Raw genomic sequence first — 24650 nt, forward strand, 5'->3', positions numbered from 1 at the left:
CTTATTTAATTTCTAACCCAATGCTTGCTCATAAATATCAAGAACTCGTTGTATGTACACCCATTCAAGCATATTTGCCTTGCAGAAGAGCAAACTATCATCTGCAAAAAACAGATGATTTAGCCTTATTCCCCCCCGAGTGATAGGAAGATCGGTGATTCTTCCGTCCCTTTCAGACTTTTGTAAGAGTGAAGTTAGACCTTCTGCACACAAAATAAAGAAATATGGGGATAAAGGATCCCATTGTCTTATCCCCCTTGTTGGAATGATTTTTCCATAAGGCTTTCCATGAACCAAAACAGAATAAGACACCATTCTAACACACCTCATCATCATATAAATCCACCTTTCAGTAAAGCCCAATCTCCTCATTACAACCTCTAAAAACTCCCACTCAACTCTATCATATGCTTTGCTCATGTCGAGCTTTAGAGCCATAAACCCCTCCCTGCCCTTCATTCTCCCATCCATAGTATGCATGGCCTCAAACGCCACCAAAATATTATCAGTAATTAATCACCCTGGAATGAATGCACTTTGGGTAGGAGAGATTATATGGGGTAAAACTTTCTTTAACCGATTACCAAGAACCTTCGATATGAGCTTATAGAGTACATTACATAAACTGATTGGTCTATAATCAGTTACTCTAGTGGGATTTTTTATCTTGGGAATAAGTGCAATATATGTATCATTGAGATCAACATCAAACAAATCATGGTTAAGGAAACCTAAAACCGTTTGACATACCTCCTCTTTCATCGTGGCCCATGCACTCTGATAGAAACATGTTGAAAAACCATCCGATCCAAGCGATTTGAGTGGGTGCATTTGATTGAGGGCTGTCTCCACCTCCACCATTGAGAAAACTCGCATCATATTATCATTCATCACCCCCGAGACTCTAGTTTCCAATCCAGCAAGACAAGCATCCACCCCAAAAACTTCTCCAGCCGTAAATAATTGCTGGAAATGAGATGCAAACGCCTTACCAATTTCATGTTGCTTTTTCCACTCTCTTCCTTCCACATCCTTAATTGTCGCAATCTTGTTGACTCACCTTCGATGATTGGCCCAAGCATGAAAGAATGGCGTATTCCGATCTCCTTGCCTGTACCAACTCTGCTTTGCTCGCTGCTTCCACCTCATATCCTCATGTTCTAGGATAATTTCAATCTCGCTCTTCATTGGCGTTGCAACAACTCCAAACGGGCTGTTTTATCCTTGAGAGCACGTTCAGTATCACCAAATTTTCTTCCACTCCATTGCCATAACTTCAGTTGGGATTGATTTAGTCGTTCCTGTGTTGAAGCAATCCCCCTATCACCATCAGTACATGTCCCCCAAGCCTCCTTAATAACAGCCATGCATTCCTCATCCGCTAACCAATTTGCTTCAAACTTGAAGTTCCTATGAAACCCAGTTCAGTTTGTGTTAACATCAAAAATTTGTACCATCAAAGGCTTATGATCAGACGTTCTGGCTGGTAACACACGAATCTCCCTGTTTTGAAACAGCCCACACCATGCCTGATTTGCAACTGAGCGATCTAAACGTTCTTTCATGAAAGTCTCGCCATGGTGTCCATTGCTCCATGTGAATTTAGAGCCCATGAACCCCAAATCACTTAAACCACAATATTCCAACACTGCTCTGAATTGCTCCATCTGTCCATCACGTCTTAATGCTCCACCAACTTTTTCACTCTGCTCCAATATTTCATTAAAGTCGCCAATACACATCCATGCTCCTGGACTGAAATTTTTAAGATGATGAAGTAACTCCCATGATTCAAACCTCTTTGTAGTTATAGGATGCCCATAAAAACATGTGAGTTTCTAGTGCATATCTCTTCCGGGAACCTGCACCACTGCATTTATATGTCTACGCGTAAAATTTTGGATTTCTAGACTCCTTGCTTCTTTCCACAATAATGCTAAGCCACCACTTCGTCCTATTGGATCCACAACGAACAACCCTTCAAAACCGAGCTTAACTCTTATGCGTTCCAAACTGTGCTATCTACTCTTAGTCTCCATAAGAAACATAAGAGTGGGTCTCTTTTCTTTCGCCATCTGACAAAGATCACGAACTGCCTCGGGGTTCCCTAGCCCCCGGCACTTCCATCTGATGAGTATCATGGCTGTTGGCAAGTTCTAAAAAAAAATCATTATTCATTTTATAATAGAGTTTGCTTAATTTTTGATAAAAATTCATTTTTTTTTTTTTTTTTTTTTTTTTTTTTTTAAAATTTAAGCAATATAAACTATTAAAAAAGTAAAAAGGTTTCATAATTTACAGACAGATTTGGAAATTTCCCAAGACAGGGGACATGACAAAAGCAGAGTAATCGAGCCTAGCAGGCACTAAAAACCCCACCTGAAAAGAAAAAGGAAAAACCCTAGCGTAGGGTTTTTCAGAACGTTGCGTTTGAATTGAGCTTCTAACCGTTGTTTCTCAGCCTCTCTGCAACCTCCGGAAACACCCAGAAAGAGAAAGACAGTACTTTTGGATATGTCTGCAATAAAGAGCGAGTCCATGGACTCTCTCATGGCTTCACTGTCAACGGGCTTTGGGAAATTGCCTCCGGCGGCTATTCCAGCAATGTTGGATTGCATATTGGCTTCCACTGGCTTATCTCCACCGTCCCTCTTCGCCTCCCTTCTCGATGCTTTCCCTACTCTCATTAAGGTACCACCAGTTTCATGAAACACCCAGTTTGTAAAACCTTTAATTCTGCGACTGGTTGCTGAGAAAAATGCAAGAAAAACAAAGATAAGCTTTCACATTTTCCAAGGGAAGTGGTTTGAGAACAGAGTAATGGTAAAATGTTGTACAAAGTGAATAAAAGAAAAGACTTTGAAGCTTAATGGGATGGTGGATTTGCTTTGAATTACTAGGTGGATGTGTTGCCACTTGGGTGTTTGTATATCATTTCTCATTTTGTTTTCAAACTATAGTTTTATGTGAATCTTTCCATTATTAGGAAATTTGGAATGATATTTAGCATGTGAAGCAAAATTTAAAATTTCTTCTTTTTTCTGCACTACTTCTCAAAAATTAAATAAGTGTGATTGAATTTGAGTTGATGTTTAGTTGGGTTTGGCTCTTTTGGATAGGATATTATCAAGGAGGATCAGAAGTTGGGGTCTGACGGGTGTAACTATCTTACATCGTTGGTGGTTGCACTTTGTCACCTTCTAAAGAAATTTGGTGAGTTATCATGTGCGGTCCAATGTTGGAAATGAGTTTTCTCTTCTAGTTGAAATTGTAAGAACATTACCTTGTACTTTCCTTGAATCGCTGCAAACCTTGTTAGGTTCCCTTTATTATTTTAAATCAAATACTTTTTACGTTGAATTGTTTATGTTCTGTTTGGTTGCATGAACGTTTCAGGGAAAGAATGTTTTCATTTGTCTACTTTCTTCCTGTGTCTTTTTATTTTTTATTTTTTATCAGGTAAATGTTTATCAGGTAAATGTGTCTTGTCATGTACTTTTGAGCTGTGTAACCTCGTGTGTTTTTGGTTTTCAACCAAGTAAAATGTGTGGGCCTGTACATACTATACATTTGAACAACTGGTCTTTCGCTCAAATGACATCTCCTTCTTCCATAAGTAGAAGTTGGACGGTTCAATCATACGGGTGCGTGAGTTATGGTATCCACAAGAAAAAAAGAGAAAAATATATAGACACACACACACTATCTCTCACACATATATATATTTGAAACTCGAGTAAATTTCTCTTGCAGGGGCCAATAATATTGCTTTGCAATCATTTATGTCGAGAAGCTTTATTCCTTTGTTGAAGATAGTCCATGCCTCTGACCGTGAAGTGCTTAACCAGGTAGAATGTTTAAAGAGGGTGCAGTCATGTTTATTGCATTCTTTGATTTTTCACCTGCATCTAACTGTTCTTTGATGCTATTATTCCCGGCCTTGTGTGATTTTAAATTTAGATTGCCGAATCGTTCATTGATGTTGTGATTGGGACTGATTCCTGGGCTGTTGTGGAGGAAACCTTGGTGCAGTTTTTTCTGAGATATGTTGATCTTTCTACGGGTATGCTTCAAAGCAAAGGATCGGATGTCTTTGAGTCCTCGGTTTTCCAGGGTTTAAATGACCTGACAAATGATGTGGGAGTGGTAAAAGAACACATGATGTCTCCATCTGGACCCTTTCCATTACCAATATCATGTCATATTGTAACCTTAATGCTGGATGCTGCCCTTCGAAGCCTGCAAGCAGCCCCAATCTCAGAGTTTCTGGTGGCACATGGGTCTTATGCAGAAAAGTTTGCTGCCAATTTGATTTGGGATCTTTGTAATGTGACTGAAGGACTGCTTGTACAAAGTGTGGAACATCGGTCCTGTGCGATTGGCTTTTTTCTCCCAATTATTTTCAAAGCATTTGTTTCCTACCAGTATGTTGAAATCTCAATTCATGGGCAGACATGTAAACTTTCCAGGTAAAAAGCCTTCAACTTTTTGCTAGTATGTGAGTCTTACGTCTTGTTTACCTGATTTCATATCGTTCTATCTTGTGGCTTTATCGTTCTGTACTGAATGTATTTGATTGGCTCACAGGAAGTGTTTCCTAAAGAAAATTTGGAAGTGCTGCAGAAAACTCTTTTCACTTGGACCTTTAGAGAGAAGAGATGCCTATAATACACTCTCTCTGTATTTGTCTTTTTTCCCCTGTACAGAAGAATATGAAGATGTTGACACAAGTGGAAGTGTGGAAGCATTCGACATAAGAGCTGAAAAAGAATTTTGGGATGAAATTAGAAGAGGATTGGTACCTGAGCTTTATTGTTCTACCATTTTTTGTTAGACCACTCGGGTTTGCTTGTAAATTTAACTGATTTTTTATTCGTTTCTTTGATGGGGTTGGTCAGGTTGATAAGGAGGGCTTAGTGAGGAAGCAGTCGTTACAAATATTGAAGAATGTACTACACTTAAATGGAGGGAGCCAACCCTCTTCTGGTGATTCAGAGCTGAAATTGCATGAAAGAGGACAAATCCCTCATGGTATGACTAAGAGGGAATTGTGGGCTGATAAGGAAGCGAAGTCAATGGGTGTAGGGAAAATCTGCAACACAGCCGATCTATATTCAAACAGCCAGCAGCAGTGGGAGGCATTTATACTTCTATATGAGATGCTCGAAGAGTATGGTACTCACTTGGTTGAAGCAGCGTGGAATCACCAGGTGTGGGATCTTGTTTATTTTGTTCTTGGTGTAACTAATGAACCTTTCCTGAATTTGCAATTGAGATAAGTCATTTTTTTCTAAGTCTATATGATATTGCCATATGAGGATTGTGTTGCTTTTGAAAAGAGGTAGGTTTATTTATTTATTTTTTTAATTTTAAATTTATTTATTTATTTTTTTAATTTTTTATTAATATATATATTTTTTATTTTATTTTATGTGTTTACCATCATGTTATTAGGATTTTGAATTAGCCAACTGTTTCTGTCCGACACTGACCTGAAATGGCCAGTTTCTCCCTTAATGAATGTCACATTTGCCCTTAAAAGAGTGAGAATCTTAAAATAAATGAATGGCACATTAGCCCTTAAAAGAATGAGAATCTTAAAACTCAATAAAAGAACGGGAAAAAGCACAGAAAGAAACCTCAAGTAAAGTGAAAGAGCCCGTATCAAACACTAATAAATTTCATGTTGTGTTTCCTCTACCCGCTCTAAAGATCATGTGTTCCTTTCCTCTGAAGGGATTTATATGAAAGAGGAATTTCCACATCATTCTTCATTAAATTAATTGCGGCAAGCTGATGAAATTTCATATTCTGCTTTTTCTCTAAGCTAAGTGCAGACTGGTGGTGTAAATGATACTCATCTTCTCAAGTTCCTTCAATTCTTAGTTTCCTTGGTTATTCATGTGGCTAGATCTAAATTTACTTTGTCCAAGCCTTGTGGACAAGGAAGCCTTGTGCTGTTGGCATAATTTTGTCTTCTAATTGATGAAATCGCTTTCTAATTATGAATGGTTAAAGATTAGGATATTCTTTCATATAAACTCATTATCTTGAAGACTATCAAGAATAGGCTGTGAAAATATTAGTATGTATAGGTTATGCAAACTATCTCAGTGATAGATCAGTTTTAGCCAAAAGCGTTCCATGGATGGATTTTCTTTTATTTGACTGTCTATGATAGAATTTCTCTTGGAGGAAATTAAGTAATACTACTAAAAAATGAAGGTTGAGATGGTTCCCTTTTCTTTTGTTAGTTGAAGCAACCATGAGAGAAGCTACATTGTCTTCTCTCTTTGGAGCACATCTCTAATGTTTAGTTTTTGAAATCTCTTTAGGAGGCCTTCACCGTGGCAGGCTTGTTGGATGATTCCTTTTTGTAGAGGGAAAGATTGGATGGTGCCATGGAATTAATGATTTTGAAAATCGAATTACAAGAAAATTGTAGTGAAGTGATCAATATCATAGCTGCTTTTGTTTCTCTTTTGGTGATTAGTTATCATTATTTTCTTGTTCATTTATCTCCTACTAGTTAGGTGTTTTCTTTTGTATATTTCCTGTGTATCAAGGGGCGCCTTACGCTTTTAATGATATTTCGATTACTAATATAAAAAAAATCTTTGGGTTCATTTCGGAATAATTGAAGCCTTATATTGGAGGAACAGAAGAGGACCTAGAGAATTCAATTATTGTTGTTTATTGGACAGAGCAAAGGCCAAATATAGGATTTTGACAAAGGTCTTACTAAAACTTGATGATGGATGTAACAACAATGCTACCCAACAAAGGAACCAAAAGGGGATGCCTGGCCAATTTTTAAAGAAAGCATTGAGTGCTTGATGTATTGCAACTTGGCTTCGATATCAACGGATGTAGCATGACGTAGTGAGAAGTAGAATCTACGAACATAAGACTTCACAAATCTTCTATAAATCCTAGAAAATTCTAAGAATTATAGGGAATAGGGGAAAAACTCTCCCAGGAGTGTTTCTTATTGATAAAACTGAAGAATAACACCAACTATCAAAACTGGTCGGCCAACCACCCGGATTATGCTTAAATATGTTTAGTGTTTCAACCTTGAAATCAAAATTACAAAAATAACCTTTATTTAAAACTGTTGTAAACTCGCTCGAGCAAAGTTTTTGTCCTGCGAGTCACAATCTCGCTTGAGCGAACTTCCTGAACCAGATTTTTTGGACTGTTGACATCCCATTTTGACCTAGTAACATTGGAATTGGAAAGTTCTCGTGAAATATAAAATTGTAGCCATTTGAATAAGTTTTCCAACACCACCAAACTCGCCTTTATCTGATATTCGAATAAAAATATGTGGCAGTTCTACTCCAAGTAGTTCGCTTGGTTTCATAATTATCAATTTGCTGGTCTGCACGAAGCCACGTGTAATCCGATTTGCATCAGTGATGGATGTTACTGATGATGTCCCAAGTCCAATTTATGTGAGGCCACACCTTGTCAATGATCTTAAAATGCCAAACAATGCTCGGTAAGCGTAGGAAGGTGAAACAAAAAGATAATGTGCATCAGAAAACAAGAAATCTGCAAATAGAAGCTGGTGCTCCTTGCTGATGAAAAAACTTGTCACGGTTAAGGAACTGACTTAGTCATAAATATAAAAAGTTCCTTCCATGACTCCTACCAAATGTGCTCCATCATTGGCTGATGGAATGAATGATTCTTATGTTTTATGTAGGATATATCTTACTTTGTCTTTGTAGTGTAGGATATCATTGAAGGCTTCATATTGTGCTGTGCAAATTTTGATACATCCTCAAATTTTCAGCCCATCTACTATAAATTCTACTAAAAACTACTTGTTTCGTGCAGGTATCATTGTTGCTTCAATTCTCTATGTCACATGTTAATCTGGCAAGCTCTGTCAATGGAGTTCATCAAAGCCAGATCGAAGCTTCGGGTGAGGTCTTTAATTGGCTATCAATTCTTTGGGAACGGGGCTTTTGTCACGATAATCCTCTTGGTACTGGTGACTTACTACTATAACCATGTATTATTAGTTGCTTTCATAGGATATTGTGGCATAATTCATTTTTCTCCTGTTTTATTTTATGTGCAATGCAGTTAGATGCTTGATTATGCAGTCATTTCTGGGAATTGAGTGGAAACACTATGGAAACTGTGCAAAATCCGTGCCTGAAACTTTTGTTCTTGGTCCATTCATGCAAGGGTTGAATGATCCGGTGCACCACAAAGATTTTGGTTTGTTCTCAACTTGATTGGTCCTCTACACTTCACTCTTCAAGCATATTTGATACTGTTATATTGTATTATAGGCAATTAATTTTAATAGTTTTAGAAAGCTGATAAAGAAATTGGTTTGTGGTAGAAGATTGGACTAATTTATTTAATTTGTTTTTCATATACACCGTACTGCTGTGAGCATGGCATAACACTGTTCATTGGCAACATGGCTAGTGAAGTTCTAACATTTCCATGGATGAATACTAACTATTTTTATGCTAATAGCTGTGTTTCCTTCATTTTCTATCTTTTCTATGGCAACTTGTTGGTTAGTCCAGCATGAGCTGGTGTATCAGAAGTGTAGACTTGTACATAATACAAAATTGTTTTTAAACTCAAGTCTTCACCTGCAAGACCACCAGAAAAGATGGTAATATCCAACTAGTAATAACTTTTACATGGGAGTGGTTAGAACCATCAGCTGTTTACCAAATCCTTATAGAAGTTTTATATTATCCAGTTTATAAGCTTTTTTTAATCTTTAATTTCTTTAATTTCATTATGTTTAAGGTATATTTGCCTCGTCTAGTCATTTAATTAGCGTCCCCTATTGTACTCCCTTCCCTCTACAAATGATCTAGACTAGGTAATAATGTTGAATGGTATATCATGTCTAATTTTTGCCTTTTCTTAATCCATGCCCTAGTTAAATATCTAGCATCATTTTTTTTTTTTATTCTTTGATGCATGTGGCTAAAAACCATCTTATGCATTTTCCTGTTTATCTTACGTCCCCTAATAAATAATGACACTTCTATTCTCTTCTAAGTTCATTGTGTTTAAATTCTTATATTTTTGTCTTTTTACTGATTTTTCCATCAACCTCATCCAATTCTGCTTCATTTTTTTTTAACTATTATATTTTGTATGGTTAAATCTTGGTTCATGTGATTGGCTGGTGTTTATTGTCTCTTAACTCTTACAGTGAACTGCTAGGCATCTGGTGAGCAATCCAGATTCCACTAATGTCTTCTATTTCTTCCCATCTGCTTTGATATTGTTGCCAAACTTTGCTTCACTCTCCTTTAATGAAACCTAAATGAGAAAATTAGTTCTACTTTTATTTCTTTTGGCCATGAATCTCAATTAATTGTTCTTTTCAAATAAGATTTACGATGGTTAATGTCTTCATATCCAGTTAGTGTCCATTTCTAGTAAAATCTTTTTTTTGATAGGTAATATCAATTTATAAAAAGCAGTAGAAAATCTTTTTTTTTTTTTTTTTTGATATCGAGGAACCTCTACAAGGCAGGGCCCTTCGGACCCACCCCTGCAGAGCAAACTCAGCAGTAGAAAATCTTATGGTATCAATTGAGGAAATTTCAGTCATTTGGTCTAGGATCCTACCGTGACTTATTTTTTGTATTCTCTTATCCCATGTCATAGTTTTAGGTGTGTTAAATCACTATTTATCCCAAAAGTTTAAGCCCATAAGAATAGGTAAATTTAATAATTTTATTAATCCTTTAACACTCCCCCTCACTTGTGGGTTCAAACTCTATTTTAAAAAGCAGTAGAAAATCTTATGGTATCAATTGAGGAAATTTCAGTCATTTGGTCTAGGATCCTACCGTGACTTATTTTTTGTATTCTCTTATCCCATGTCATAGTTTTAGGTGTGTTAAATCACTATTTATCCCAAAAGTTTAAGCCCATAAGAATAGGTAAATTTAATAATTTTATTAATCCTTTAACACTCCCCCTCACTTGTGGGTTCAAACTCTATTTTAATAGGTGAAGTTCAACACTTGAAATATTTAATCGAAATAGGAGGTAAATGAGATAAAGTTCGAACTTAGGACCTTTGGTTTTGATACCATGTTAATTCACCATTCAAGGTTTAAACTTAAGACATTTCATTATGATATCATGTTAAACCACCACTTATCTAAAAAGCTTAAGTTGATAGGGAGGGGGTAAATTTAATCAATACTTTTCAAACTCATTTTTAATAGGTGATGTCTAATATGTGGAATATTTAATTGAAATGGGAGGTGAATTAACAGAGACAGGGTTCGAACTCAGGACCTCTGCTTTGATACCATGTTAAATTACCACTTATCCCAAACGTTTAAGCTCATATAGGTAAATTTAATCATTTAATTAATACTTTAACTTGGAGGTTGACTATCTAATGAATTTCAAAATTTAATTACGAGTTCTTATTAGTTGGTGGATAATCTCTCTCTCTATCTTATATGTATTCATTAAACTTCCTTTCTGTACGATGGTTTAGTGCTCTTCCTTCACTCTTCTTTAATATTATGAGCAAAAAGAATTATTTAGATTATCATGTTCTGCTAAGTTGGTTTTCTTCTTTTCCCCCCTCTTACAGGTGTAAAAGGAGTCTACTCATCCAGGATAATTGAAGGTGCAGCCTGGTTTTTACACCAATATACAAGTTGCCTGAATAAGAGGTATGCTATCATGTGATTGATAAAATACAAGGTGGGTAAAGAATTACTAATGCAGTTAAAAATGCCGCAAGGATGAGTTCTTGCTGGAAATCAGCATATAAAGCCTTAGAAAGCTGATAAGGGACGAATCTCCATTCTTAGAATAATTCTTGTAGTCAAGAGAAGTTTGTTTTCTTGGCCACCCTTGTGTCAGTGAGAATGGCAGCTAGCCATCCCTGTGTCAGTGGGACCTACCTCACTCACCGTAAAGGGGTGGCCTCCAGAACCTCAATTTTTATTTTTTTATAAGTGGAGGCTGTTATTGTGCATGAAAGATTGAATCGTGTTTGCAAAAGTGTTCTCATTTGATTTTTAAAAACTGAGCACATTTTCAAAACATTCCTATATGAATGTGGAGGAAGTTTTCTAGAAGTGTTTTTTTTTTTTTTTTAATTTTTAATTTTTTTTTTAATTTTCTTAATTAGTATTTTGTGTTTTGAAAGGTATTTGCAAAAACTAAAATTGAAAAGTGTTTTCAATGAAGACTGCATCTAAAAAACTTGTTTGGATTACTATGTCTGAAAAGTGTATTCAGCGTTTAAAAATCAAAAGCAGTTTTTGAACATTGCAACCAAACAAGCACTAAACCCAAAAACTCCAGGAAAACTAAAGTGACTGGAACACCCTTAAAAATAGAACCAGTGTCACCAGATTCACTCTCCCCCCTCTCTAGAACATCAATCTGGAAGCAATCCTATTCGTGGTGCGTTTGTAATCGAGGTTGCCAGTTTTGATTATCCCAATTTATAAAATTAAACTGATTTAATCTCATACAAAAAAAAGGAAAAAAAGGAAAAAAATGCATGGTTTTTTCCTTGTTGAAAGTAATATAATTATCTGATTTGATCGTACCTTTTGAAATAGCGGATTTTTAGAATAATTAACTATTTAACTTTGATGTTTAACTATTTCTTTAAGTTATAAAAATTTAAAATGAGTATCGGACTGAGGTAGTTGGATAGCCATGGACAACTTGTCTTTCAATAGGATTTTATTTCCCATTTTAACAGAAAAGCTGCAAAAAACATGTGTGTGTCTTTGTCTATGTTCACTTGCGTGCCTACCCCATCCTAACATAGCAGGCAGAAGAGTGTTCCACTTCCCTATACCTGTAACACGAACCCCAACGTACCACTGTCATGGTATAATTGCTTAAAACTTAATGGAAGGTTTCTCTTGGAGTTAGGACCAGCTGGCTGCATCAACTATGTAAGTGATATTGCTTTGTAAAAAAGTATACTTGCATCGTAGTTTGAAACTGGAGGGCCACCAAATGGACTCTTACAGTTCAAACACACTTCCAAAAAAAAAAAAAAAAAAAAAATGGAATTAGTAGCAACTCTGCTAATGGAAGAATTATTCTTAGGGCTGAAAAGTGATTGATATATTCATTCCTCGTGGTTACAGGAAACAGATTGCATTTTTGTGCAATTTAGCATCGGTTGCTAAATGGCAATCTTTCTGCAGAGCTGGATTGGTGGGTCTTTCTGAATGCATTGCCTCAGCTGCTAGTGGAAGTAACGGTGAAGCAAAGTGGCATGAGGATGCTTTTCTTGACATGGTTGAAGTGGAAATTTCTTCTGAAAGTTTTCCTCATCATGATAAAACAGTTTTACTGGATGTTTTGAGATTTGTTATTGAGAGCAGCAAACAACATTTCAATCCTAATTATCGTTTTCGAGGTCTCTAAACACTGATCTGTTAGGTTATGATATTTTGTCTTCTACAGTCGATTATTCTTATTATACTCACTAAGAGGCCAGACCATAATTAACATGATAGCCTTTCTTTGGTACCAGTTTGTGACAAAATCCTTGAGGCTGCTGCTTCAACGGTGTGTACATTTGAAGTGCCACTGGAGATACTTTTGCACTTCATTTCAGCACTGCCAAGAGAATTTACGGATCATGGTGGTAAGTGAAATTACTGTGGCATATTATATCTACATCTGATGTTCACCTTGCATGTGAATAACATCAAGATGTATCAGAGAGGCATTTTGATGGGGCTCGCCTAGCTGCGTTACATCACCTCAACTCAGGCATTTTAAGGGCATTGACATATGGTTTCTAGTTTTGCAGAATTTTTTACTTTTTGTTCTTCTTTTTCTTCATATTAGGGGCTTTTGTTGTATACTCCCTGTGTACTAGGATTGCCCATTTGCGCTTAATTAATGATCTTTTATTTACATGTCTCTTTGTATTTACATTTAATTTAACTTTTGGTTGTTATGTGGTTTACTCACTCATTAAATAAATACCTATAACTCTCGTGGTGTACCATCTCTATCTTAGGTTCATTAAGAGTAAAAGTACAAGAATGGCTTTCAGGGTGTGGTAAGAAGCATTGTAGTGCAAATTGCTGCAATACTGAGGTGAAGCTTTTGAAGAGTCTTCATGACTTCCCCAAAACGTTTACAAGTTGTACTTATCTTATTGATGCTTCTCTTACTTACAATGATGAAGACTTGGATGCATGGAAATGTGAAGCAAAAAGATGGGCAAGAGTGCTTTTCCTTGCAGTCAAGAAGGATCATCAATTAACACCTTTATTTACGGTTTGCATTTGCCTTATTATGCTCTACACTAATTATGACAGCCACAATTTTCTCTTCTTATTTTTTTCTTAGTTTGTTATGATTTGGTTTATAAATAGTATTGGAATTTTTTTTTTTTTTTTGTGCCGGTGATGTGTGGGTGTGAATGGTATTAGTTACTGCTATTGTTGTGTTGAGGATGAAGTTACTTTTTGAGTAAGGTAATAATAGAATAAACCTGTGATGCATGGGTAGAGAATTGTAACAATGTTACCTTTCAATATTCAAGACTATTTCATTGTTTTCCTTTGCGTCAATTGAGGTAAAATGTCCCTTACAAAGTATACTGATGTGGCTTACTTATGACTGAATTTATTTTTATTGACTTGTCAGTTTTGGAAGCTGATAAAGCATACCCACATAAACCACGAATAAAAGCTTCTTTAATCTTTTTTTTATTCAATAAAAAAAGTGACTTGAGTTTCTCTTGTATACTTCCTGTATACATAAGGTGCCTTACACGTTTAATTATATTTCGATTACTTATAAATAAATAAAAAGTGACTTCAAATATAGTAACCATGCCATATTGTTAATATCTAATATTTCCCTTCATATATTACGATATTAATCCTTGGTGATGTATTGGTTGAGGCTATCTTAACAAGCCTAAATTTCTTTTAGGTTCTCGATAAGATATGTTAGAGCACTAGCAGTAGCTTTCCTTGGATTTTCCTTAACTTTAGGGAACTAAATTACTTTTTGCTTTCTTATTTAAATAAACTCCACAATAGCTTTCCTTATTCTTTTCCTGTACCATTTAAATATTCTTTCAAATAAATGTTAGGGGAAAGAGAGAGGAAAGAGAGAGCCATTTAAATATTTTTTCAAATAAATGTTAGAGGAAAGAAAGGAAAGAGTCTTTTTATGTTAAAATAATGTTAAGGGAAGCAAAGGGTAGCACTTTTGGTTCCCTTGGTTTAGGGAACACCAAAAGAGTGTTGCAGCTGATTTTTTAGGAGTTTTCCCTACATTTAGTGAAGGGAATGTGATATAGGGAGCTACTGCTAGTGCTCTTACATAATAATAACTTTCATAACAACAGTAGTAGAATCCTATTTTTAATTTGTTGGTATTAGACAAATGCACAATATCAATTTGTCTTCCTATATATATAATATCAACAGAAGCCTCCTTTATCCCAGCAAATCCCTCACGTATGGTACCTTGAACGTTTCCCTAATTGAGAGACATACTACTTTTCTATGAGAGCATGGGTATCATGTCCTCTTCCTTAGAATATCATCAAAGATTCTTTTGCTAAAATTTATTGATTTCATAGGGATGCCATCATATCAACTGGTGCTTATTTCCTGAATCATGAATATTTACTGAAAACTCTTGCATTTTTTTTCCTGGGTCTCTCCTTGTATATTTGTGCAATTCATACTTGCCAATTTGTAAAGTATTCAGCCAGTTGAGGTCTCTGCATCTTTCTTTCTTCTTCTTCATAGTATTTCTATTGGAGTTATTCTGCTTTAGCGCATGCAGGCTTACATGCATGTAAGCATACAATAAAAGGATATTGGTAACTTCTTATTTGCATTTAATTTCAAGTTCAGTTTTGCCTTAATTCGCTGTAGTCTTTTGTTCTCAAAATACTATTGCTAATTGACTGCAGAAAAAGCAGCATATAATATTCTTTTGTTGGCTACAAAAATGCATGTTATCTGTATGTCTTATTTTGGTCCAATGACCCTTCAGATCCTGCCTACACACGGATCAAACTATGATATCTTAGGGATTCTTCTTACTAAAAAAAGTGTACCTCTTATATCAGTGGTGTTATCATTCAATAGGAGCTTTTGACATGGGGTTTACCTGTTTGTGCAGTTTATTCAAAATCATGGTGCTAATATTTGCAAACAAAACAATGATATGGAGTGGATACCTGTGAAGTTTCTTATCATCACCTTGAGCTTGGTTATGGAGCTTCAAATAATGCAAGAAAGAGCTGCTGAATGTGGTAACAAAGTTCAAAGCAGATCAGAATCTAGCGTGCTTGAGACAGTGGTTCGATTCAATTATGGAGAAGCAGCCATTTCATTTGAGAAGTTTCCCAAGATTTTTCTTCTTATATTGGTATTGGAAACTAATTGCACCAAACTTGTAAATGTTTCTGCACTATATTATATGCTTAAGCATTGAGGGTACTGTTAATACAGAGTTCTGTCTGGCATGCAGGAGGAACTGATCTCATTTGCAAATATGTCTTGTTCCATATTTTCATTCAGCACTGGGACGGAGGACAAGGCTCTGCCTAGTTCTGTAAGAGGAAAACTTGGAGGCCCTAGTCAACGCCGGTTGTCATCTTCCACCACCGCTGCCGTACTGCAAGCAGTATGAATCTTTCGTCACATCACTTCTCTCTGGTTTATGAACTAGATCTAGGATGGAAAAGAATGTATTGTTAAATGTATTTACTTGCAAAGATACATGTGTGCATTTCATGTACGCATACATCAACACATACTCATATCAGATGCATTCTAATCTGAACTTTTCTTTTTTACAGTTTTCTTTTATCATTTATTTTGTCTATTTTTGCACAATTTACTTATGAAGTGAGCATTCTTTTGTTATTAGCCATATTATAAATTTTATAATTTTCAGATTGTGTAAATTAGGTGAACTTTTTGTATACTCCCCCGTATTCTTAAGGTATCTCCTCTTTTGAAATAAAATTCAGTATTACCTATTAAAGAAAAGAATTATCACATTTCTATTTTTATGTACTATTTGTTGGTAGCTTTAACATAGTTTTTTTTTTTTTTTTTTTTTCAATTTTTTATAATTGGTTCTAAATTTATATCTATTTTGATAAATTCTGTATTTTTGAATAATAATCTCAGTCAGGTCGGTCATTGTTTTGCCAAAGAAAAATTCCTCTATCAATGCCTAGTTTTTTTTTTTTTTCCGTTCATTTTTGTTTGATATTTCTGCTTTTATCCCCTTTCCTTTTGTTATGTGATTGCTAACTTATGCTGTCCTATAGGAATTGGTTTGTTCTCAGTTTTGGATGTGCCCTTGTCTTTATCTGTTATCTGTTTTTTGTTAATTGTTGAGTCCATTGCCTCTTCATTTATCCATGTTGCTTTTATTGGGTATTCCTTATTGGTAATTTATTTATTATTATGATTTCTTTTTGTCTTCCTTCTATACGTGTAAACAGGAAACAGCCATGAAGTCTGTTGCAGCCATCTTATCATGGTGTGCACAGTTTAAAAGTGATGTTTCAGTAGATTTTACTTTCAGCTTTTTGTGGAAGTTCTTCTTGAAGACTATTACACCTCCATCTTGTGATTCAGAGGTATGTATCAGATTTTATAGATTTCCCAACTTGTGCAGGTTTATGTCATAAAGATTTGTTAGTCTCTTATGAGCTACTTGTGATAATCTGTAAGCTCCAAAGCAGGCTGGGGCAGAAATCTGTCTTGCAGCATATGAAGCATTAGCTCCTGTTCTCAGAGCATTAGTGTCTGTCTTTTCTCTTCAAGTTTTGGATACTATCAGGGAAAATGATAAAGTCCTGCTGCCTAAAGTAGAAGGCGCGCCTCTATTAGATTCCTTGGCTCTTTCGTTTCTTCAAAACATCAATAATCTCCTTAATGTTGGAGTTTTGGCAAGGGGACGCCGTGCAGTTCTAATGAATGCAAAGGTTATGGATCTGTCTTATTTTAAAATATTTTTGTTGATTATTTCTTTCGTGTTTATTTCTTTTGCAATTCTAAAACTGCTTGTCAAAGCTGTGGAAATTGATTCTTTTTTTTTTTTTTTGAAAGGGGTGTAATATGGCCATATTGTTGTAGTTTGTGTTAGACTTGCAGTAGTAGTTCATTAACTTTTTTTTGCTGTAATTATGTGATCAGATGGTGCACCACTTATCAAAAAATAAATGAAGAATTAAATAAAAGATGATCAGATAGGGCCACCCCCTTCTATTTTTAAGATTCTTTTCCATTTTTCAATGCCATGCATATATTATGAACTTCTACTAGTATCATTCGTTTATCTAAGTTTAATTAGTCTGCACCAATGATTAGATTTCTCCATCTGTGGATATGTTGATGATAAATTAGTGAAAAGATCCTAACTGTTTGTTGATCGTGATTTATTCAGTGGCTGTGCCTAGAATCTCTTTTGTCAATTCCAAGCTATGCTCATGTGAGTGGGCTTCATTTAGAGGACACTAATGGTTTTTTCTCAGATGCGATTCTCAGATTGATTTTTACAGACCTTGTTGAGAGGTGAGATTACTTGTGTTACAGTTAATACTTTTTCTTCTATTAAATATTTGTACTTTAGGTTTAAGCTCGGGAAAAATCAAATTTAGTCTTTAGGTTTTCAATCAATTGCAATTTAGCCCGTGGGTTTCCAAGTTTGATAATTAGGTTTTTAGCTTTTATACCAATTTCAAATAAGGTCATCTGTCAACCTACCGATCAATTAATTAATGGCATGCCATGTCAGGTCATTTAGTTGATGGCATATGGCTTGTGTTTGACATGCCATATGCCAATCATACATTCCATAAGGAATTTTACCCTAAATTACAAATTTACCCTTAATAAAATGTTAAAAAAAAAGAATAGCGTTTTTTATGTGAGGCCTCCCTCCCCTCACTGAGAGGCGGCCAATCACCTATCACCAAATGAGTGGTAGGTCTCAAAGCCGCCATTCCTCCCCCCAACCCGCACCCCCTCTTTTTTTTTTTTTTTTTTTAAAATTCATCAAATATAATTTTCTTTTTCTTTTTAAACTTTTTCATTTAGGGAGCAGTTATCGGGGCATTAATCACGTCCAATTTCAGTATTTATGCATATTTCTTCTTAATCAACTCTCTCTCTCTCTCTCTCTCTCTCTCTCTAACTTCAATCACACATTGAAATTTCGTCTATAGGTTAATTTTTTTTTTTCTTTCTAAATTTTAAGGAATTGAGATTAACCGTGCTTTACCCTCACTTGAGATCTCTTGATTTGGCTTCACACGTTAGTGGAGAACTGGTCTGCATCTTCTGTCAGTTAATGTTCAAATTTGGCTTCTAGACCAAACTTGTAGTTACAATTATGGCTAGACTGCTAATGGATTTTATTTTTTAAAATTTTGTTTTTCTGTGTATTTACTCTCCGCCTCCAAATAAATTGGCAGCCTCGAGAATGCTGGGGAAGTCTCTGTTTTATCCATGCTGAGATCAGTCAGATTGGCTTTGGGGCTATTTGCTAATGGAACATTTCATTCTGTTTCCTCATGCAATGGTTTGGATGTCCAGGTTCACTACTCAACTTCCTTGTCTTTATATGCATGCTTATCTGTAATTTATCCCTTATTCTGGATGGATATGGTTGTGTGCGTGCTTTGTGTATCTGTGATGCAAGGTAGGATATGTTTGTGATTATGTTGATGCGGACAGTAAATTTCTAGTCATACAACTATTGATGTCACTCTAGGTCAGGTTTAATTATTGCTATGATTTTCTGGAGAGGGCTTGTGCGCTGCGATGGGTGATGTTTCATTGTTTCTAGCTGCCAGTCAATGCAGTTGCATCATGAACTATGTTTTACTTTTAAGTCAACACAGACCAACTACTTCAGTCTGACTGTATTCTGACTTACAGAGCATGATGTTTTTATGTTTATGCATATTCTTTTGATGAGTAGTAAAAGATGTTATTGATTTGAGAGGAAAATCGTACACGGGGTTAATACAATGACAGACGGGCGCTCCCTTTAGCAGTGGGCTTCAATTCCTTCATAAAGCCCGAAACATCAAGAGAGACCCCCTTTCCCGAATACCTGGGCCTAGTAACTTAAAAGCAGTGGACTTATAATCACTTGGGCCCAGGATTAAATCACTTGAGCAAGTTGGTGAAGTGAGCAGGGCCTTCCCCCTTTGACTTGGGCTTCGGGTCAGATTCTTTAGCATGGCCTGCCTCTATCCCGAGCCCATTGAAATCATGGCTCATCTCTAAACACTATACAATGTTCCACAGCCATTTGAAGTCAAATCAGCAGTTGTCTCCAGTTGCGCATATCCAAGTTGTCACCCAAAACAACCTTTGTTTCCCCTGTACTGACGGAGCAGGCGAGAATTTGGGATTGCCAGTTGGCCTAGACGCCCCTACTAATACTGCCCATTCACTGTCCGAAAGCTCTACAGTGACCCTTTGCTTGGACCACCACCTCCACACTAGCCAACAACTCCACAGTAACCTTGCCCATGTACACTGCTCGGGAAACCCCTCTGCTCCTTTCCATAAAATGCAACTCTGACTGCCCCTCCACAACTGAAAGATCGCTTCAACGTAAAACCAACTCAGAGAATCCATCACTGGAAATCAAAAACAAATACCCAGGAAGACGCCAGGATAGAGAAATAGACTAAAGGAGGGCATCGGTAGGTGCTATTACGGGCCGACCTGAGAGAGAGAGACCATTCAGGAGGTTGAATGCATATCTAGAACACCCAAACAAGCACAATCATTCAACAAAAGCTTAAAATCTATCCTCTGCCTTAATACTTCTAAAAAAGACTGCAAATATGAGGTCTATGAACCACTTCTAATGTCTATACACCTCAAACTCTCCATATTTTACTTCAAAAAAAGTCTCCAAAGGTGATCACCCTCCTCACTATAACACCATAACCATTTCCAAATCCCCATTGTTCTTCACATCCTCCACTGGAAACTATAGCAGGCATAAGATTAGGAAATACTTGTTTGATTAAGAAAATTGCTTTCTTTTTCTCTTTAAAAAAGAAAAAAAAAAAATTGCATAGTGATAGAGTATATCTTTTTGACAAGTCAAATTGCATAGAATATACACTGCCTGCTACATACAGTAACATGTGATGGCCCATTCGGGTTATTATTTTGAACTTTTTGATGCTACAATGAGTCTGGCTGTCATGGTTGGGATTTTGAGGGTGGTTGATGGCGGTAGGAGAGATTTCTTATATTTAAGGTTTCAACCTTTATTTGTTCAGTTGCTTACAGTTTGAGCGATTTAGTGGGCCGAGGTAGGTTCTCATGCTCATGATATTTGCTTCTCTTTGATTGCAAAAGTTTTATTTCTAATGGTGTCAAAGATAGAGCAACTTCTGGAGGACTTTTGAGGATGCTTCCACTGATTGCTTGTGTTTGTTATTTTGTTTACAGTTTTTACTCTGTTCACATCTTAGTTCACTTGTGTCTAGAGAAATGGTCCTTTGGCTTTTCTCTCTCTCTCTCTCTCAATAAAATTGCAGCATTTCATCAGTAATAAAAGAGAATATCCATGACTTTCCAATGTCCATCTATAAGTTTTATCATTGTAATCTTTGTCGCAGATCATGTTTCTCCAAATGAAAATGCTTAACTTGTTCACAAATCTTATAGTGATTCTCAATTATATGATTCAGATGATGTGGCATTTGGTTCGTTCCTCTTGGATATTGCATATCAGCTGCAACAAGCGGAGGGTTGCACCTATTGCTGCACTTCTGTCTTCTGTTTTGCATTGCTCAGTCTTTGGTGATGAGAAAATGCATGTAGCTAACAGTGAACCTGGGCCTCTCAAGTGGGTATGTGGTCTCTCTGTCTCTTGCGTGTACGCGCGCACATGTTTATTTGCTAATTACCTACTAAACTTTAGCGAATGATATCTTGTATGTCTTGCAGTTCATTGAAAACGTTATTGAGGAAGGCAAAAAAAGTCCTCGCACAATCCGTCTTGCAGCATTACACTTGACAGGGCTCTGGCTCTCAAATCCCAGGACTATTAAGTACTACATGAAAGAGCTCAAACTGCTATCTCTCTATGGTTCTGGTGTGTTTCATGCCTCTTTTTTTTTTTTTTTTTTTCACGCATTATTTTCATAATTATTTGGTTATCCTTGCCCTTTCATATACGATCGCTAGTCAGCTGTGATATTTATTTTGCAGTTGCTTTTGATGAGGATTTTGAAGGTGAATTGGCAGACAATTTTGATGCAAGGTCTGAAGTGTCATTATTGGCAAAAAGCACTAGCCCTGAGTTGACTGAAGTAAGCTATCTAATATGAATAATGCTACACACACTTCCATTTTTTTCACTCCCACTCTCACACACCCTTAGGTGGCTACCACTCTCACTGTGGGATCAAAATCCAATTATATTCTATCCCAAATCCAATGATGAGAGTGGGTGCCACCTAAGGGTGTATGAGAGTAGGAGTGAGTGAAATGGGAGTATGTCTAGCATTATTCATCTAATATATAAAGCTTATGTGGTTATTTGACACAATTCGTTACATGTTGAGTACATAGTTGCTTTGGGACAAGTGGGAGATGTTATGAAAAACTTCATCTTCAGCTAAGCGAGAGAGTCTTCTGGATAGGCAAAATAAAAACTAAGAAGTGACCCTTTTCTTACCATATATGTATGTATATATATATATATATGGGCCATGCTTAAGGCATAGAGATAGAAATTTATATTTGGTTACAATTTGTGGAAGACTTCTATAAAAAAATTATTTTGTTGTTGTTGTCTTAAGTGGGATGTAGCATTATTCTAAGAAGAGGCAGGCTATTCAACTTGGAAATGAGGCATGTTCAAATAGTTCTCTTGTTGTGGGGGGGCGGGGTGGGGGTGACTTTGTTTAATGCAAGACTTAATCAAGTGATTTAGTCTATTTCAAAAAATCTTCTCTCAATTGTCCAAATTTGTTTACTAATGTAGAACACGTTCTTCATGGGTAAGAATGTGAAACATGAGCCTCTTCCTTCTCTACTCAGTCTTGGCTTCATGTATATGTATCTATTGGTGGTTCATTCTTGCTTGGATGGTTTCTTATATGGTGCCTCAATCAATTCTTAATTTGGCTACTCCTTGAGAAAGACCAAGTATTCTTGCAATCAATCTATGGTCTAGCTTAATTATGTGTTACTTTTTATCCTAGTGGCATTAATCAAAAGACAATTTATCAATGAGTTCTCTTTAGTTAGTTTTGCTTCTCCTGGTGGATTAGCGCACAAAAATGGCTTTTGGTTTCCCGTTACTAATAGCTAAACTTAGGCGTTATCTGGAAAACATGGCGACTGCTTGCTCAATGGTTCATTGCTCATGGTTTGCTAATGCTGTTAGTTACATATTGCAAGTACTTAATTATCAAGTTTAGATTACATTATAGAACTATTCATATTTGCAATATAACTTGGTAGTTTCTCTTGTCAGGCATTTATCAACACGGAGTTGTATGGACGTGTTTCGGTTGCTGTTCTGTTTTACAAGCTAGCTGACTTGGCTGATATGGTGGGATCGAAGAATGAAACTGAAGATTGCCATGCTGCTTTGGAGTCAGGAAAATTATTTTTGCAGGAGCTTCTTGATTCTGCGGTAGCTTTTTCATTATGCTGTATTATCCTTTTTGATTGGCGTCAAAGTTTCAAATTCTCGCCCAAAGGCTAAATGTTTTTGACTGAAATGATAAAAATTACAAAAGTATAGCAGTGTGTTATATATTTGCATATTGGAATTGCTAAGGTTTTGTGTTGTCTAACCTTCCATAATTTTGTAATCATGAATCTTCTCAGTCTCTTAGAAATATTATTTATAAAGCTAAATTATATTTTTGAACTTTGCCTCTATTTTTATTATGGTCAATGTTTGACACTTAGGTCTATCAATTTAGGAAATGCAAAATGACCATTTTGCCACTGTAACATGGTCAAAGATTGGATCCTTGATATCAAAGGAATGGAAGATATTGCTAGCGTTGCCTCTTCCAGTGTCTTGTGGTTTCTTCCCATCTATATGGCAATATATGTAGATTAGGAGGTGCATCACTTAGCACGTGGCTTAAATTGTTTTTGTGATCTTAATTAGTCAACAACTCTTGACTTTTGATTTTCATTATTGGTGGTGTTTCATATCTTCTGTAGGCTAGCATCCCTTTACATGATATAGCAAGTGCAAGTACTATTTCAGACATGTCCACTGAAGATTGTATACTTTTTTATTTATCCTATCTGAGGATACAAATGGTGTTGCCTCTTAAATAGGTATATTGGGTGATGGAATTCGAACATGAAATATTATTTTCATGTGACCAAATCAAGATTAGGAGTTATTAGACAGTTGGCAGATCTTCTGGTGTGTTGGAAAGGAAGGGTCATTCGGAATGATGCCAATTTTGTATGGAATATAATCCCTTCCTTTTTAATGTGGCATTTAGAGAGAAAAGAATGCTCGAAGCTTTGATGATTGCAAGAAGAAGAACTTGGATCTACAACTTTGTTTTTTTAGAAGGTTTATGGTTCATTCCTTCTATGAAGCTTGATAGGAACTAGAGGTCTGAAGGTTCCTTAGACGAGTATCTGGTGTATAAAGATCCTAAAAAGGGTTCAACCCCATTATTTGCTCTACTTATTGGGCATTAACACACATATTTTTATTATGGTTTTGAGAGCCTAGTGGTAACCCATTGAGTTGAGGTTAGCATTAGAAGGTTTAGGTTCTAGGATTGAAAGCAGTTAGTTTTTTGACAATCTTGTGACTCTGGTAGTTTACATTTTTATGAGATGTACTAGGAGATTTATTTTGATTATTTCTTATGTTTTTAAACATTCAATATTTAATTTTGTTGAAGGATGGGATCAAATTTTGTAGTTGGAGGCGGAGCCAACTCTTCTCTTGGTAAAACATTAGGTCGGACGAAACTATCCTCCACATTGTTGCACTATGAAAACTACCAAGTGCTCTCCAATAGGCAAAGAGGTCTCCACTCGTCTAGGCATGACCTAGTCTAACCCAAAAAGACTAAAAATAGTCTTCCATAAGGCACTAGCAAACTCATCAGTATCATATGTCGCTTCCTTAGGTTATCCATAGTGGATCTTCCCCAAAGCGGCTGACCAACCAGAAAACATCACTCTCAAATGAACCTTATTCCGCCAAATACTCCCCCATGGGAAAGGAGTACTATCATGAGGAGTTAGGACATTATAGAACAATTTGACATCGAGCAATCTCTTGGAAGAGGCCCAACAAATCTTGTCTTCACTACCCATTTCAGTCTGAAGGAGTACAACAAATTGAAAAATGGGGTAAAGAAATCCACCTCCTAGTCATGACAGAGTCACTAGAAAACTCCAAATGATCTGCCACAAAAGCATCCTTTAAATAAGCAATGCTGAATAATTCTGAAAAAGCTACCTTAAGGGTCTGATCACCACACCACGCGTCATTCTAAAATCTGATCATAGAGCTGTCGCCCACCTCAAATCTAGTATGCGTAGAAATTTTCACCAACTCCTCCTGATAATTTTCCATACCACCCCATATGATCCGTGTATGCTACC

General features: G+C 36.2%; 1 protein-coding gene across 4 annotated transcripts in view; it reads left to right on the top strand.

The window, feature by feature from the left end:
• Positions 1-2355: 2355 nt before the first annotated feature.
• Positions 2356-24650, top strand: part of LOC132173681 (uncharacterized) — a 33422-nt gene continuing 11127 nt past the window's right edge. For all 4 annotated transcript variants that reach the window (XR_009439340.1, XR_009439339.1, XM_059585246.1 and 1 more), the window contains exons 1-22: positions 2356-2691; positions 3120-3213; positions 3754-3848; positions 3961-4469; positions 4588-4798; positions 4899-5210; positions 7846-7996; positions 8098-8235; positions 10613-10694; positions 12141-12415; positions 12533-12646; positions 13028-13290; positions 15163-15411; positions 15514-15669; positions 16502-16639; positions 16745-16987; positions 17449-17576; positions 18479-18599; positions 20729-20890; positions 20988-21135; positions 21252-21352; positions 22525-22686. Coding sequence is in view for 2 of the 4 variants with exons in the window: in XM_059585246.1 (XP_059441229.1) it covers positions 2515-2691; positions 3120-3213; positions 3754-3848; positions 3961-4469; positions 4588-4798; positions 4899-5210; positions 7846-7996; positions 8098-8235; positions 10613-10694; positions 12141-12415; positions 12533-12646; positions 13028-13290; positions 15163-15411; positions 15514-15669; positions 16502-16639; positions 16745-16987; positions 17449-17576; positions 18479-18599; positions 20729-20890; positions 20988-21135; positions 21252-21352; positions 22525-22686 (4029 nt within the window). In the remaining 2 variants the exon portion in view is untranslated. The remainder of the gene's footprint in view (positions 2692-3119; positions 3214-3753; positions 3849-3960; positions 4470-4587; positions 4799-4898; positions 5211-7845; positions 7997-8097; positions 8236-10612; positions 10695-12140; positions 12416-12532; positions 12647-13027; positions 13291-15162; positions 15412-15513; positions 15670-16501; positions 16640-16744; positions 16988-17448; positions 17577-18478; positions 18600-20728; positions 20891-20987; positions 21136-21251; positions 21353-22524; positions 22687-24650) is intronic.

Source organism: Corylus avellana, chromosome ca3 (genome assembly GCF_901000735.1).
Source record: "Corylus avellana chromosome ca3, CavTom2PMs-1.0".
Classification (NCBI taxonomy): Eukaryota; Viridiplantae; Streptophyta; class Magnoliopsida; order Fagales; family Betulaceae; genus Corylus; species Corylus avellana.